Here is a 16,357-nt window from a genome sequence, read left to right as displayed (position 1 = left end):
TTTAGGTTCCCAGATCCCACTGAATTCCAATGGAAGTTGGGTACCCCTCTAACTGCCTGATGTTCCTTTGAAAAATCCCAGCTTTACAAGACTTATGACCAACAGAACATTTTCATTAATTAAAAATTTAGCAACTTTAAAAAAAACAACCCAAATGAACAGTTTCCAGCAGTGTTTGCAATCCAAATACTGTAGTTTTTTAAATTGAGTATGTGAAACTCAAAGTAAAAATGACTAGAAACTGATTAAACAGAAATGAAATTAAGAGCAAGCAAGAAGTCCTCTTTATTTTTCTTAAGCCTGAGACCCAGCAAACAAAGGGTATCTTACCTCAGTCAGATAAAACTCAACACACAACATGGCTTACTTCAGCATAAGATAATTCCTTTGGCTCAGCTATTCTCCCTTGAAGCTTATTTGTGTCAAGCCCTCTGCCTGATTCTTTCTTTCCCTTTTCTGGGATAATGAGGAATTCATTAATTCCCCACAGCTTGCACTACTCTGCATATCCCATCATTATGCACATACCTAAAAAGGAAGGTTAACTTTTCCTTGTCAACACTGAGATAGGCCCAATACCCCCATCACAGAGACCTTAACTATGTATTTGCATACTTAGGTATGTTTTTGGGAGAGGTTGGCAATTAAGTGGAAACTTAACTTGGAATTTCCAAGCTAAGGAAAGACAGTTTTTAAGGGAAACAATCCTATTTTCAAGAGTTGGGTGTACTTTGACTGAAGTGATACTTTATCAGCCTTAACTCCAGGTTTTCAGACAAAAACTATTGTGAGTCTCATACACACACGCTCTCAGTAATAGTTCTTTTGTTTAGGATTCTGAACTATGTCATTACTGCTAAATTTAGCTGTGTCGATGCTAATACTTTTCAGCACTTCTCCCATCATTAGTCTAGCACCTTTGGTGCAGTTCTTCTGGTGGTAGCCGCAGTGGACTTGCTAGTGTAGACAGACTACAGGTGTTTTCTACACTGTTCCATCTAACCTTGACAGTTAGACAACATGATGGTAAAAACACTGGCAACTGGTCTACACTAGCATTTCCACCACTGCTGTCACCACTGGAGCTATACCTGTGCGAGACCAATAATAGGAGAAGTGCTAATGTAGACAAGGCCTTCATGACCTGATTTCAATGGTAGGGTACTGATGGGGCCACAAAGGGCAAAAAATAATCACAAAATTTAACAAATGTGGTCTGTCATAGCTCAATGCTATGACTCCATTCATTTGATTTATTACAGAAACAAATTATGAAAGGGTGTGAGTTGTATAGTATAAAAATGTGCTCACATTTTCTTTTTTGCAGCTGATACATTGTATGTTATGACAGTGACATTGGTGTGGTGTTTTCAATTGCAGGGCAAATCCAGGTGGATAGTGGGCCTGCTTTAAATACCAAAGGTACAGTAAAGTATATTATTTTCATAAAATGTCAAGGTTAAAAAGAGTATTGTGGGCTGTCACACTTTTGGTAATATGGATTGTGAGATATCTTCAGATCTATGGAGACACTAACGTATAGGTGGGAGAAGATGGGAGCAGGACATAGTTGACAGCTTTATCTTTAACATCTTTAGAACAGTAGGTCCAGCTCTGTAGTCCTTGTACACTCAATAGTGTTGTTAATTTCAGTGGGAGTTTTGGGTGTACTAACATGGCTGATGTACGTATTCTATGCATTTTAGCAGAAGAAAGGATGTGAGTTGTTTGCATGTTTTAGAATTTTTCTGCTAGTTGGATGTCCTTATACCTACATCACTTACTAAACTGTTGAGTGACACAGCTAACCTCAGAGAAAATGCTTAGTTTCAGGCTGACTGCATCATGTATTTAAAAGAAGTGCCACTATGTGCTAGAAATTAAATAGTGTATACAAAAGCATGCATAGTTTTTGCATGAAATTACAGAGGCTGTGTGTTAAAATAAGCAGACAGAGAGCTTGTCATTTGCATATGCAGTGTCCATGATTGCTGATATACAATTTATGCATCTGCATTTTTGCAATTTTAAAAATCTGGTTTTTGGGGGTCACATGTTTAAGAATGGCCTCCAAAAGTAAACCCATATGATTATGCACCCAAATAAGCGTTAATGCAAATCGGGTGATTTCATGCCTAATTATCTGGCCTGTGCATGAACTCCTTGTTTATGTTATCAAGTGTACTTTACAGATGGTTGCACAAGCTCTACATGTGAGTCCTTAAAAAAAGAAATGCTGGAATGGATTTCCAGAACTATCACTCACACGTGGTTGTAACGGAACCCCACCAAATAAAGTGCCAAAATGGCATTCTGGGGTATTGTAGCGTGACTCAAGCCCTGATTTAAGTTTAAATTTGAAAATCTCCCACTGCCTAAGGTATCAGATTTTCTTTTAACAACTGGGTTAGTAATTCAAATACCCTTTGGCTCTCTTTTTCTAATAGATGGAGACCAAAACGTCACAGAAGCAGATGCCCTTGAGAGACGGTAAAGGCCTATATTTTAATCCGAATGACTAAAGATGGTAATGGGGGAGAGAGAGAGAGAGATGTGAAAATGAAACTCAAAACACTTACGACTTGGGTTTTTTTAAATCTTTGGTAAGAGCCCTAGCTGAGTACCCAAGAAGGCCCCATAACATTACAGAACATGTGTATCAAACTCCTACATATCACTGAAGTAGTAAGTGTTCATTATTATTTCATTATGGCACCATCCAGAGGCCCTAGTAAGGATCAGAGTTCTATAGTGCTGGACAGTGAACAAATACATACAGTAGGAAGGAGATGTGGGCTAGATCAAGGGTTGGCAACCTGCGGCACGCGTGCCAAAGGCGGCACGAGAGCCGATTTTTACTGGCACGCTGCTGCCAGCTGGGTCCTGGTCGCCAGCCCCACTCAGCCCGCTGCCTGCCTGGGTGAACGGAACGGGGCCGGTGGCTGGGACCCCGGCTGGGAGGAGCCGGCGGACAGAACCCCAGACCAGCGGCTGGCTGAGCCGCTCAGCCCACCACCGGCCCTGCTCAGCCCGCTGACAGTCTGGAGTTCTGGCTGCTGGCCTCTTGCCAGCCTCGGCCCCACTCAGCCTCTGCCGGCCTGCGTGAACGGAACCCCCGGCCGGCAGCGGGCTGAACGGGGCCAGTGGCTGGGACCCCGGCTGGCAGGAGCCGGCGGAACCCCAGACCGGCAGTGGCTCACCCGCTGCTGGCCTGGGGTTCTGTCCACCACTCCGCTCAGCCCACTGATGATCTGGGGTTCCGACCACCAGCCCCTTGCCAGCCAGGGTCCCAGCCAGTGGCCCCACTCAGCCTGCTGCCAGCCTGGGATACCAACCCCCGCTCACCTCGCTGCTGGTCTGGGGTTCCAGCGCCCGGCCCCCTGCCCGCCAGGGTCCTGGCCGCTGGCCCTGCTCAGCCCGCTGCCAGTCTGGGGTTCCATTGGGGAGCCCCTGTAAATGTAAAATCACTGGCACATGAAAGCTTAAATTAATGAAGACTTGGCACGCCACTTCTCAAAGGTTGCCGACCCCTGGGCTAGATTCATGAAGTGAACGTAGGCATTGCAACACTAACCTGCTATCGAGTAGAATTCATGGTCCCTAGTTAAGTACCCCGATTTCCCACACAATGCATGGGGAGAGTTAGATTCCTAAGAATGGGATCCACTGAAGCCAGCAAGCTGATTTAGGATCTACCTAAGCTAGCCAGGAATGAAATGCAGAGGGAAGGGTGCGTTTAGAGCCCAGATCCACAAAGGGATTTAGGTGCCCAAGTTCCTGGTTGAGGTGCTGCTGTGATCCACAAACCCGCTGCTCAGCTGCTGCCTAACCTTGTAGGCACCTAAATTTACTTGGTGCCTAACTTTTGCTGTAAAGGTCTGTTGTGCAGTACGTTTCTGTCTCTGAGTGTGCGCACTGCTGCCTTACTCTAGGCATCCAGATGCCAAAGTACCAGCATGATCCTCCAACCAGGGGAAGACAGTCATTCCCCAACCTCTCTTGCTGGTGGGGTCAACGTGGTAGAAATACTCAGAGCATGCCTACCAGATCAGGTCCCATTTAAAATCCAGCTGGAAGATGAGGAGGTGGTGCTGCTACTCTTACACTGTTCAGCCCAGTGGCTGGTTAGAGCACGTGCTCAGGATGTGGGAGACCCAGGTTTAATTCCACCCTCTCTGCCTTGAGAGGGTGGAGGAGAAAAAAATTCAACAGGAATCTCCCACCTCTCCGGAGAGTGCTCTTACTACTGAGCTATGGGATATTCTGGTGGGGATCTCTCTCAAGCTCTCCTTTTGAAGCCCTTCCGTTTTGTACAAATAGGTATAGTCGCTGGGACAGAGAGAATGATAATGACTCTCTAGTCTGGTAGGGCATTCACCACCTCTCTCTAGCCCAATAAATATTTATTTATGCAAAGTGGAACAGCTTCAACAAGAGTGACTGAGGGAGCCTACTTCAGAATACCCAATAGCCAGCTGGTTAGGGCACTCTCTTGGGAGTGGGGAGATCTGTGGTCAAGTCCCTGCTCCAAAGCAGGGGGCATTCAGTCCTGGTCTCCCACATCCCAGGTGAGTTGCCTGGCTATTGGGCATAAAGGGACTAGCTCCTCGTCAGTGCTGTGAGTGGTGCCTAAATGTTGGAGTTAGGCCTCTAATTCCCCTTCTGAATCTAGCTGAAAAATCAAAACATTTTGTAAATGTCAGAACGAACCATTTCTACATTTCCACATTTTTTTCAACTGAAGCAGGTCATACAGTCAGCATTAATTTGCCAAAATATTTTGGTAAATCCAAATCTGCATTTTTTTTCAGTGAAAGTTTCAGCTGAAAAATTTCACCCAGCTCTTAATATGCATGTGTGCAAACACACATACCCACACACACCTACCTCACTGCTGCCACTTCCTCCATTACCTGTTTTGGGAGGTCTCTTTGTTCCTAGTAGTGGCTCTGCCCCCAGCCCATGAGAAACAGATGATGCATGTCAAGTATAACAGGGATAGGAGACACAACCGGCATGGAACTGTGTGGATGTCACCACAACACAACTCTTTTGGAATTGAGCAGTCATTTGAAATTAGATAGTGCATTAATTTTTTTAAATAGAGTATTTGTATTTTAAAAGGATTAAAGTAAAAGGTACATTCCAGATATAACTTTATGGAGGAGGAAAGGGAACTAAGAAATACAATATGTGAACAACAGGCATATATTTCACATGCAGGGAAACAAATTGTCTGAAAAATACATACAATAAAGGAACAAAATCTATATTATATTAACATCCACTCTATGTTAAGCCCTTTCCAAACATGTCACGGCTGGGAGGGGGGCAGGTCTCTGCTCTGAGGATACTACAAGCTAAAGATAGAAGTGACCACTTCTAACCATTAGAAAAATTAGGTGCTGGAACAGCCTTCCAAGGAGAGTAGTGAGTAGTAGTAGTGAAACATAACTTGTTTCAAGACTAAGCTTAATAAGTTTATGGAGTTGATAGTATGATGAGATTGCACACAAATGGCATGTGGCCCTTCCATGACTGCTATTAGTCAATATCTCCAATGGCCAGAGATAGGACATTAGAGGGGAAGAACTCTTTGAGTTACTACAGATAATTCTTTCCCAGGTGTGTGTCTGGTGGGTCTTGCCACATGGTCAGGGTCTATCTGATCATCATATTTGGGGTCTGATTTGAACTAGAGTAAATGGTGGATTTGCTGTAACTTGAAATCTTTAAATTAAAATTTGAGTAACTCAGCCAGAGGTTATGGGCTTACTACATGAGCGTGTGGATGAGATTCTGGGGTCTGCAATGTGCAGGAGGTCAGACTAGATTATCATGATGGTCCCTTCTGGCCTTAAAGCCTGAATCTATAAACAAAGTTGTTGGTTTTTTATGAATCGACTTGATTTACTATAAACACTATAGTGGGTCTTTCAGAGGGACTTAAATGTGGACAGGGTAGAGACTTTGCAGATGAGCTCAGGAAGGTCGTACCATTCATGGGGGCAGTGTGTAAGTGATTAATAAAGAAGAAATACAGGGGAAACTATGCCCAGAACCAGTTCTACAGCTATTGAGATGACATGCAAGAATTCCATACATCTTCATACCAGCCATTTTCAGACTTCATTCAACACCCCTTCTCCAACCATTAGCCCACCCATCAATTAACTTTTCCCCTCATCATCTTTTTTCCTATTAGATAAGATCCAGGACCCAAATGGTCCTGGTTATATGTTTAGAACAGTCCACAACATTTCATTGCAAGTTTGTTCTGCTTATCAGAACAATTAGCATATATATATATATATATATATATATTTTATACATGTATGTATTATGGGCTAGTTAGACAAATGCACATACAATATTTGACATATTACAAATACATGTACTACAAATGGTGGGGACAAAGTTTGAGAGAAAGTTGCTCCTTCTGGCACATAGAGGCAGCAATATAGGGAATAGCGGCTGAGAAGCAGCCTCCAGCTATGTCTTTATTTACTGAAAACATGCACGGTCAGTCCTAGGGTGCCAAGTGTGATAGCCTAGGTTGGGTCACACTGCCCTACAACGGCTTTAGTCATGCTAGCTATTTTTGACAGGTTAAGTATTTGGTTTCAGGTCTTCTCAGGTGGAATGTTTACTTTTGTCCTGATTTAATGGAAGAAGTTGTTTAAAATATTGCATATGCTTCCTCGTGGGTGTTTGGAAATAGCTTTTTAGTATGCATCTCAAGTTAGACAGGGATCACTGTTTCATTCCATAAGATAATTTCTTTCTTCAGTAGATTCAGATAAGTTGTATGCACCCAATATTTATGGCTGATACTCATTTTTTTTAAACTGTGGGCTATTGTGGAAATTTATCTTTTAGAAGTCCACACCGTCGCTGCTCAAGTGATTTGGAGACTATAGCTGGTTATACCCGACACAATTTTCCTACTGGTGTAGGTTGAATAATTAATTAAGGGGAAGAAAAATGCCCCATCTTTCTCTACCTTTTTTCCCCTTCCTGATTTTTGATTACTGAGCACGGTGATTCTAAGAGCAGAAATGCTGAATATTACAGACTTGTAATTTAGTCACTGGTATTAAGGATATTTTGATTTCATCTTGCTTCAGTTATTTGTCTCGGGTGAACATGGATGAAAATCTCTCTCTGTCCCACCATCTTAAGAAACTTACATCACAATGTTGTCTTCAGAAAGTTATGTGACTATTTAAAACTGTCATGTTCATGTTCCATGTGATTCAGTAAACAATAACTTCAAACAAAATTCGAATTAGTGCACACTTACATTATCGAAAGGTGTCTGCTCTATAACTTTTAAAATAGGAAGTCTGGCTAAACTGTGAAACAGAGTCCAGACTCCACTTTAATTTATCATAATGTGCCTAGTTATTGCACAGGCAGTCGTCTGTCCTGGAATTCAACAGATAATCCAAGCAAACAATTAAAGTTACAGAAACATCTTTTTAAAGTCAGAACTTACTGGCCTTTATCTACTGCAGCCAGTTCTTTAATGAGATTTTTGAATGACTCATTTAATGTGCCCCAGATTTTCAAATGTGACTAGGGCTTTGGGTACCCAACATCTCGTCACTCTTGAAAATGTTGGCCTCTGAACATATGTAGGTGAACTAATAATTATTTATTTGTTAGTTGAAAGGCATGTTCTCTCTTTGTAACAGCCAACCATTTGATCCAGCAGCACAATACAAAATGAACCACAGGCGAAGAGGGGTTGCTTTAATCTTCAATCATGAGCAGTTTTTCTGGCACTTAAAACTGCCAGATAGACGTGGCACACTTGCAGACAGCGACAATCTGAAACGCAGGTAAGATGATATTTGGCTGCTTTACAGAAGGATACTATTTTTAGATAAGTTAAATAAAAATATGCAATTCAAAGTGATTTGTCATGAAGGTTATATAAGCAGCTGTAAAATAACTGATTTCATTGACATAATTGTGACTGAAAGATTTTGCACAGTACCCAGTGATAAAAAGAGTTAAATGCTTGCTTCTACTCCCTTTGAAATAATAGGCAGAACTCCCATTGATTTCAATGGGGACAGGATCAGGCCCTATGAAAAGAGTCTTCCTCACCTCAGCCACACTGATGGCTGCCTGTACCTCAGCAATCTAAGTGGTGATCTTAATTTTTAAAGGCTTTTTAGTATCATGTAACTAAGCAATTTATTTTTCTGACTCAATATCATGAGGGGGAAAACAGAACAAATATTTTCACTGGTTAATATAGAAAAAAGGTAAAACTTGATTGTAACGTCACAAACCGGTAGGAAGTGCCAGGGGAAAGGTAGAGTACCCGAAATTACTTTCAGCTCATTTTTTGTAATTGACTAGATTTCAAGCTGATTGTGCCCATTTAATATTGTTTGGCAACATTAGTTTATCTTATATCCCTAATGCATTCAAGCCAAGTGATGGCTGGACGCAAATGTCTACTGTTGAGATAAAAGTTCTAAATATGAGATTCTTATAATTGTGCTGCTTATGGTAGGAGATAAATTGACTTTTGTTGATTCACATTTTGCACTTCCTGTGATTCACTAAACCAGTAACCAGTTTGAGTAAGTGATGTGAAGTTCAAATCTGTTTAACTTATGCTGTCCAATAGCAGAGTAGTTCAAGGACAGGTTGGTAGGGTAAACAGATGTGCTGTACGATACAATTTCAAAAACTGACTGAAAAGTTAAGAAGCCTTTATTCCTATTCACCTAGCAAGTGCATGTAGTTCTAGCTGCTAGCAGATGCAAAATAGGCAACTGGTAGTTACCAAAAAGCAGCTTTAGGGAAGCAGGGCAGCTCTGTTCTAGGCACAATTGTGTTGTACATCCATATGTTTATGTGGCTAACTCAAGGAGCCAGTATAGTTTAAGCTTAGCCACATGCTATTTTACAACAATTTAGATATGAAAAAAGAAGAGATATGTGACTTATAGAAAACGCCCACGTCTCCTAACACTAGTTGTCTTCCGCTGTGGACTACCAACAAATTTCAGACTCTGCCATCACTGACAATATTAGATATAGAGAGACATGGTAGTTGAGACGTAATATTTTTTGATTGGACCAACTTCTATTTAGTGAGAGAGACGAGCTTTCAAGCCACACAGAGCACTTCTTCACGTCATCCTCAGACTTGAAGAAAAGCTCTGTGCGGCTTGAAAGCTTGTCTCTCTCACTAAATAGAAGTTGGTCCAATGAAAAAATATTACCTCATCATCTCTCTAATATCCTGGGACTGACACAGCTTTAGCTACACTCCATACAATATTATAGTAATTAGAAACACATGTCCCTCAAAAGAAGTGATAGCAAACCCACTATTCCATTCACAAGAAATGCAGTTCCATAGTGAATTTTGTTTTAGCCTATGGCACTATGCAACAACAGCACATGGCATTGAGGAAATGAGTAAAAATGGGTAAAGCACCCAGGCATTGACCTGATGTTTATAAAGTAACCAGTTACAAGTGTAGTAGATTAGCACAGAGCTCACAAGGGAAGTGGCTGCACATATTAACCTAACCAAAAGCTTAATACAGGGAGGTGGCATAGCCCAGCATCAGCATATTTCAGGGAATGATTAAGTTTTTATATTCAGTTTATATTAAAAATTTCTGATTTGATAGTATTATAACCCTTCAAAAAAAAGTCCAAAATTGTCCAATTTGGCTCAAAGTTGCCTGAAAATGAAATTGCATTTTGGCAAAAACGGAAGTTCTACTTTATTTCGCATATTGGTTGGTTTTCAGACAGGTCCCTGGGGGAGTACCTCAATTATTTGTTTTCTGTTGCTTTTAACAGAATTCCTATTTCATCAGAACGCCTTCACTTTATAAATGACTTTTTTTTTTTTTTTTTTGTCCTATGCATCTTTAAGACACTCCTGGGGATCAGGTTTGGGTACCATTACATAAATTAACATGAATATCTATTCTCTCAAGGAAAAGGTACAAAGTTCTAAAGGGAGCAACAAAAATGGTGGCATTTTTAGCATAACTCAAAAAGGATACTTATTAAAACGTGTGTTTAATGATAGTTTGACAGAGCTTGGATTTGAAGTCAAATGCTTTGATGACCTTAAAGCAGAAGAGGTTATGCAGAACATTTATGAAGGTAGGTGACCATGTAATGGGTATGTCTTAGTCTGCTTGCAGAAGAAGTTGCAGATAACAATGATAGAGAAATACATTCTTAAGACAAGTTCACTGTAACCTGAATTGTTTCCCTTCTGTAATGAAGTCCCATACCATAAAAAGACTAAGGAACAGAAAATATGTAATTTTATACCAATGGTATCTTCAGTTGTATTATATTGCAAGTGTTGGAATTCCCAAGATGCATCTATGACCAACAGAAGAAGTGTTTACTAAGCATCTCTCTAAATTCCAGTAGACTGGAGCCTCAGCTTGTATGGATCAGTGTAGTTCCAGACTTCAGCAGAGCTATGCTGATTTACAGCAGCTGAGACTCTGGCTCAACATATTTCGAATAGGACTGATGTGAGATTAAATGGCTAAATGTGGTCTTGAGTGGACTAATGGTGGGGTGTTTAATAAATACTGTAAACTTGTGTAATCATCTAAACACAGCTCCACTATTTTAGTGTCAGTGGACAACCACAGTGATGCTGACTGCTTTGTATGCGTGTTCCTGAGCCATGGTGAAGATAATCACGTTTACGCCTATGATGCTAAAATAGAAGTTCAGGCAGTGACAGAAATGTTCAAAGGAGACAAATGCCCGAGTCTAGTAGGAAAGCCTAAAATATTTATAATTCAGGTAAGATCTCTGTTCTTGAATGTGTACTTTTTTCCCCAGTGGTACAGAGGACAGGGGTTTTTTTTTGTGATAACTTCTTCTCATGTGGAAAAGGCAGTGGTTATTATGACACTTCCAAGAGGCAGCTTGCTACTACCTGCCCTTAGTGAGAAGAAGTCTTGTCTGTGGATCAGCTTCTTGTCTTCATCAGCCTTTGGCAACACACGCACTACCTCTCAGGCCTCCATAGACATAACTCTCTCTGCAGGTTAATGATAGGCACATTCCAACTCCATAGTCCTCTGAGCGTCCCTCGGGAGTGCTCAGCCTATGCCACTGCATGCTACTCAGATTCGCTCCTCCCAAAGCAGCTTACTCAGGTCAACTAGGATCACCACTCTGCTTAAGACACAGCAGTTAGATATGTTTAAAGTGAAAACAAGAGTAAGATCATCATCAAAGAATAGAGATTCAAATAATAGAAATCAAGACTATTGGAAATAAATGGTTACATATAAAACAGTCATAACACACTTTGTAGAGCCTAAACGTAACGCATGGGACATTTCCCGGTCTTCTACTTGATAGTGCCCTTTCCCAGCGTTTTTCAACCAAGCTGGCTGAAATCCCCCTTTCATAAGACCAAGACTACAGCTTGTCTTCATGTATTTTAGGATGCTAGTCTCTCTCTGCACTCCCAGATATACCAGAAAAGAACTTTGATCTTTACCTCTTCTGAATTCTCTTCAAACTCTTCATTAGCATGTAACTCCATATACTAAAAAACTTTTATTGTAAAACACACAATGGTCCACCAAGGAGAAAAACTTCTCCAGATAGGAGGCACTTGTTTCAAGACATGCTGCCTTTAGCTATAAGGCCTAAAAACATATTTTTCAGCGTTATTTTATATAACATCTTGCAATGATTGACATCCAGTGTGACACAGCTTTAATCAGAGACCTTACGTGACATCTTAAAGTGAACCCAGGGGGGGCCCTGTCTCTCTATGCCCTCTGCCAGTTGGCATCAAGTAGTCTGTGGGTTACAATTATGTAGCCTGGGTTGGAAAATCTTAGCCAATGTACAAAAGCGTTTGAGCAGCAGTTAAATTGGATTTTTTGCTATGCTAACGAAAACAGGAAATAATTGTGTAATGAAGCTGCCAATGAGTCACAATGGTAAAATTATACTGATACATGAAAGCCAGCTCAAATCAAGACCGTGTAGGATAGTGGCCAACAATTGTCCAGCGGCAGACACACCATTGCCATCACTTTTTGGGGAAGAGAGTCAGTGGCCTCAGCTCATATTTTTAGGTGACCACAACTGGTACCTAGATGCCAGACTTAGGAAGGCTAAAGACTGAATGGGCAAATTCCATGAACTACATCTTTGCCCCATCAGATGGTTCCCTCCCAGTCAAGGATGAGGTCCCTTCGCCTGATGCTGTGGGGAGTTTGTACTGCATGACCTGCACTTAACATTTTTGTGAAAAAAAACCCTATATTTGGAGCTTGATTAGTCCTGCACTATGTTGGCCTCTCCTGGCCTTTTAGCAAAGGAATTCTTGCTCCAGTGGGGTCTCAAATTGACTGCATAACTCAAGATGAGTGACAGTGGCCAGAGCCTTCAGGAAACGAGTGGCCTCCATTTGCAGCAATCCTGTGCCAATCTGGCTGCAATTTAAAGCTGCCATCCCCTGGATGAACCACTTTATAGCTCCTCTCCTCTAGGGGTGAAACCTCATTCAGACAGTCCCTACAGAATTAAACCTGCTGTTAATTCAGTATCTTATACTGAGAGTAAATCCACTTTGGATTTTATATAAGTAAGAGCAGCAAGCAGGGGAGAAGTTCAGTATCTCAACCGGAAATTAATTATTTAGAAGCTCCTACTAATGTAGACTCACCCATAAAACAAAAACTAGAGACATAACCTAAAATCAGTTCCATCCTTGCTTTAATTTACAATGCAAACCATGTCATTAGTCAAAGTAGTACTGAACCCCTTGAAACTTGCATCTTGAGTCCCCCACTCTGCTTCACTGACAATTCCAGCCTCATGCACCTGCGTCTCTCTCAAGGGTATTCCCACACCTCTTTTCAAGCTGCTACTTACACACAGAACACCCTCCCTGAACTGACCTGTAAGGCTACTACCCTCTTCTCCTTCCAAAAGTAGAGAATAGGTCAGTATGGGGTCTGCTATGCTTTGATATTTCTAAGTTGGTGCCCGCCCCTATTAAACAGCTTGCTCTACCACTGAAAGCCTCGGGGATGTATAAGTAGGACAAAAGGTAGTTCTTTCTGAACTTAGTTACATAAATTGAGACCATCTAAACAAACAGGAAGCGCTTCTGCTTTTAGAATTTTGTTCTGTGAGGGCTAACTGTACTTGGCAGATGAGAGGATTCAACAGCTTTTTCTCCTGCTAGGCATGTAGAGGGAATAAACACGATGACCCAGTCATTGTTCAGGATGCAGTGGACAGTACTGTAGACCAGTCCAAGGTCAATGAAACTGAAGTGGATGCTGCGGCTATATATACTTTACCTGCTGGTGCAGACTTTCTAATGTGCTACTCGGTTGCAGAAGGTATGTTGTTGTTTTGCACTTAAGTTTCTAGCATCTAACTCCTGTTTTACTAAATATAGTAGGCTTGCAGAGTTTCTTCGTCACACAATCAAAACAAGAACTCAAGTTCCTTAAACTCGCCACTTTGCATGTCTGCATTAGTAGTGGTGTCTCCCACACATGGGGTAAAGGCTTGAGAATAAATGAAAATATGCCATCTAACTTGCAATTTTTAAATGACTTTGCACCTCAAAGCATACTGATCACATCCCTATCACTGAGCTACCTGTCAGGAGAAAATATTCTTCTGCACTTCTAGTCTCATGTCATTTGGATGTGATTTCTTAAACCTCACACAGGTGGGTGCCCTTCCCAAACCATCTCAATCCCCATCCTAAAGACTCTGCTGTAATTCAACAGTGGGTGAATTTACAGAATTGTTTCTGCTACTGAATCAATATTGCATTCAACTTAACATTACCTGATGTTGGAAAGGTATACAAATATTAATACAATCTTTTTGCAAAATATTGTATAAAGTCAAAGGTCAAAATCACTAACATGCAACTCCATTTCTGTCAATGGAGTTGCAACCATTATAAGTTAAGAGGAGAGATTAAAAAGACTGGAACTTTTCAACTTGGAAGAGAGACAATAAGGGGGGCGATGATAGAAGTCTATAAAATCAGAATGGTATGGAGAAAAAGTATTGTTTATCTCTTCACATGACACAAGAACCATGGGGCATGGTTCACCTGATGAAATTAAGAGGCAGCAGATTTAAAACAAAACAAAAGGAAGTACTACTTCACAGAACACACAGTCAACCTGTGCAACTCATTGCCAGGGGGTGGTGTGAAGACCAAAACTATAATTTGTTCAAAAAAGAATTAAATAAGTTCACAGAGAGTAGATCCATCAATGGCTATTAACCAAGATGATCAGGGATGCAACCCCATGCTCTGGGTGTCCTAAGCCTTTAATTGCCAGAAGCTGGGAGTGGATGATGGCATGGATCACTCACTCACTCACTCGCCATGTTTTGTTCATTCCCTGTGAAGCATCCGGCAGTGGCAACTATTGGAAGACAAGATTGGGCTCGATCGACAACTGGGCTCGATCGACCATTGGTCTGACTCCGTGTGGCCGTTCTTATTAATCCCAGGTTAAATTTGATTATGCAAACTTGCCAAAGTACTGTTTTTATCTCTAACATCTGAGTACCCAAGATAGCATAAACAGTGCAGAGATGTATATCTAAAACTTATCTGCAGTCCATGAACATGACTGGCAAGAAGTAAATTGTGATATTGAAAGTTAACTGTGGCTTCTAGTCTTCATTTAAGGTTAAATGGAGTCCTGTGGTCTTATTTCCCAATAGGTTACTTTTCTCATCGTGAAACTCTAAATGGCACCTGGTATATTCAAGACCTGTGTGAGATGATAAGAAAGTATGGTTCTTCCTTGGAATTCACAGAACTTCTCACTCTGGTTAACAGGAAAGTATCTCATCGCAAAGTGGATATATGCAAAGACGCTAATGCAATAGGAAAGAAGCAGATTCCTTGTTTTGCCTCAATGCTGACTAAAAAATTGCACTTCCATCAAAAATGAAAGTAGATATGCCCATCTGAAAATGGCATCTTATTCAGATTCACTCCAAAAAATGGAAAATATCTTCATCACTTAATCTTGTAGTCTAGATCACTGAGTGAAGGGGTTGTTCTCTTGTTCAGTAGTTTATAATGTGATTTTCAATGTAGCTAGAGAACTGCACAGGTATTCATATCATGCATGTTCCGCAACAGGACTTTGCAAAAATGCAGGGATCAAATTTCAAGAACCATAATTTAAAAACTTTTTAAAAATTTCTATATTAGAAATTATTGCTTTGTTCTAATAAATCAGCATTGTAGCAACAGCAGTCTCAGGGAATTTTGGGAGAAATAATTGTAACATTGATTTCTGTGTAATGAAAATTGCAAGGTGCTCAATTCCCATGGTAATGAGGGTCCATATAAGTCCTAAGAGAGAGAGCACTTTTTAACTAATTTTTTAAAATGTTCTGACTTGCACTTGAATGATGCCTTGTCTACTTTCTAACTGCATTATAGCATTTTGTAATTTTCTACAAATTTTTAAAACTGCATTAGATTATAAAAGCTTTTTTTCTTGCACTGTCTTTAATTTATAGGGAGTGCAGCTAAGTTATGTTTTTATAATTTTTCTGTATCTTAAAAAATTAAACACATTAAATTGTGCAGTGTGTGTTTCACTAGGCTCCAACCGTGTGTGATATTTTGCCTTTAATTTTAGGGGAAGAACCGAACATCTAAGCAGCCCTGCTGTGTTTGGGCTCTTCCTTACTAGATCAATACCTTCTCTTCACTTAACTTTAAAGAACTGCTGTAGTTAGAAAAATGACAGCATGGGGTTCCATTTATTATCTCTCTAATTTACACAATAACTATAGTCAGTTCACAATCCAAGAGACCTACCATCAATCAAAAAACCAAACAAACCAAAAACATTGTTTTTTGCCTTTTACTTCATCAAGAATAGGAAACTCAAGTTGCCAAATCTTTTACCTAATAAATTTATTCTGCATTATTTTAAATATCCTTTTAGAAATTTGGAAGTCTTCATTGCTTGGTCAAATATTTTCACACAAGCTTTGAATATAGGAAAACATCATCTTTAAATAAAATGTGTATTTAAATTTATAGTACCCTGAACACTGCATGCAAAACTTCAATCTATTACTGTAATAGCACCCTGAGTTTATACTAGTACTAATCAGGAGAGCTATGTACAAATATGTTCTTCAGCCCCCTGAAGATGAGCATACATGTCATGCTGTAAAAATCAATACACAATATAAGCTGAATTAAGAAAACTACAGGTGTCTGACTTGGTGTCCAAAATTGTTTGTTGTTTTAGATTTGAGGTAACGCATATAACACGGTCACTGCCATGGTTCTCAA

At 40.4% G+C, this 16,357-nt stretch overlaps 1 protein-coding gene across 1 annotated transcript in view; it reads left to right on the top strand.

The window, feature by feature from the left end:
• CASP6 (caspase 6) overlaps positions 1-15,714 on the top strand; it is a 22,024-nt gene extending 6,310 nt beyond the window's left edge. Inside the window, exons 2-8 of the mRNA XM_038399530.2 lie at positions 1,381-1,422; positions 2,448-2,490; positions 7,698-7,844; positions 10,076-10,152; positions 10,643-10,818; positions 13,235-13,394; positions 14,755-15,714. Of these exons, the coding sequence (XP_038255458.1) occupies positions 1,381-1,422; positions 2,448-2,490; positions 7,698-7,844; positions 10,076-10,152; positions 10,643-10,818; positions 13,235-13,394; positions 14,755-14,987 (878 nt within the window). The 3' untranslated portion in view covers positions 14,988-15,714. The remainder of the gene's footprint in view (positions 1-1,380; positions 1,423-2,447; positions 2,491-7,697; positions 7,845-10,075; positions 10,153-10,642; positions 10,819-13,234; positions 13,395-14,754) is intronic.
• The last annotated feature ends 643 nt before the right edge of the window (positions 15,715-16,357 follow it).

Source organism: Dermochelys coriacea, chromosome 4 (genome assembly GCF_009764565.3).
Source record: "Dermochelys coriacea isolate rDerCor1 chromosome 4, rDerCor1.pri.v4, whole genome shotgun sequence".
In the NCBI taxonomy this organism is placed as follows: domain Eukaryota; kingdom Metazoa; phylum Chordata; order Testudines; family Dermochelyidae; genus Dermochelys; species Dermochelys coriacea.
This window is presented reverse-complemented; position numbering and strand designations above follow the sequence as displayed.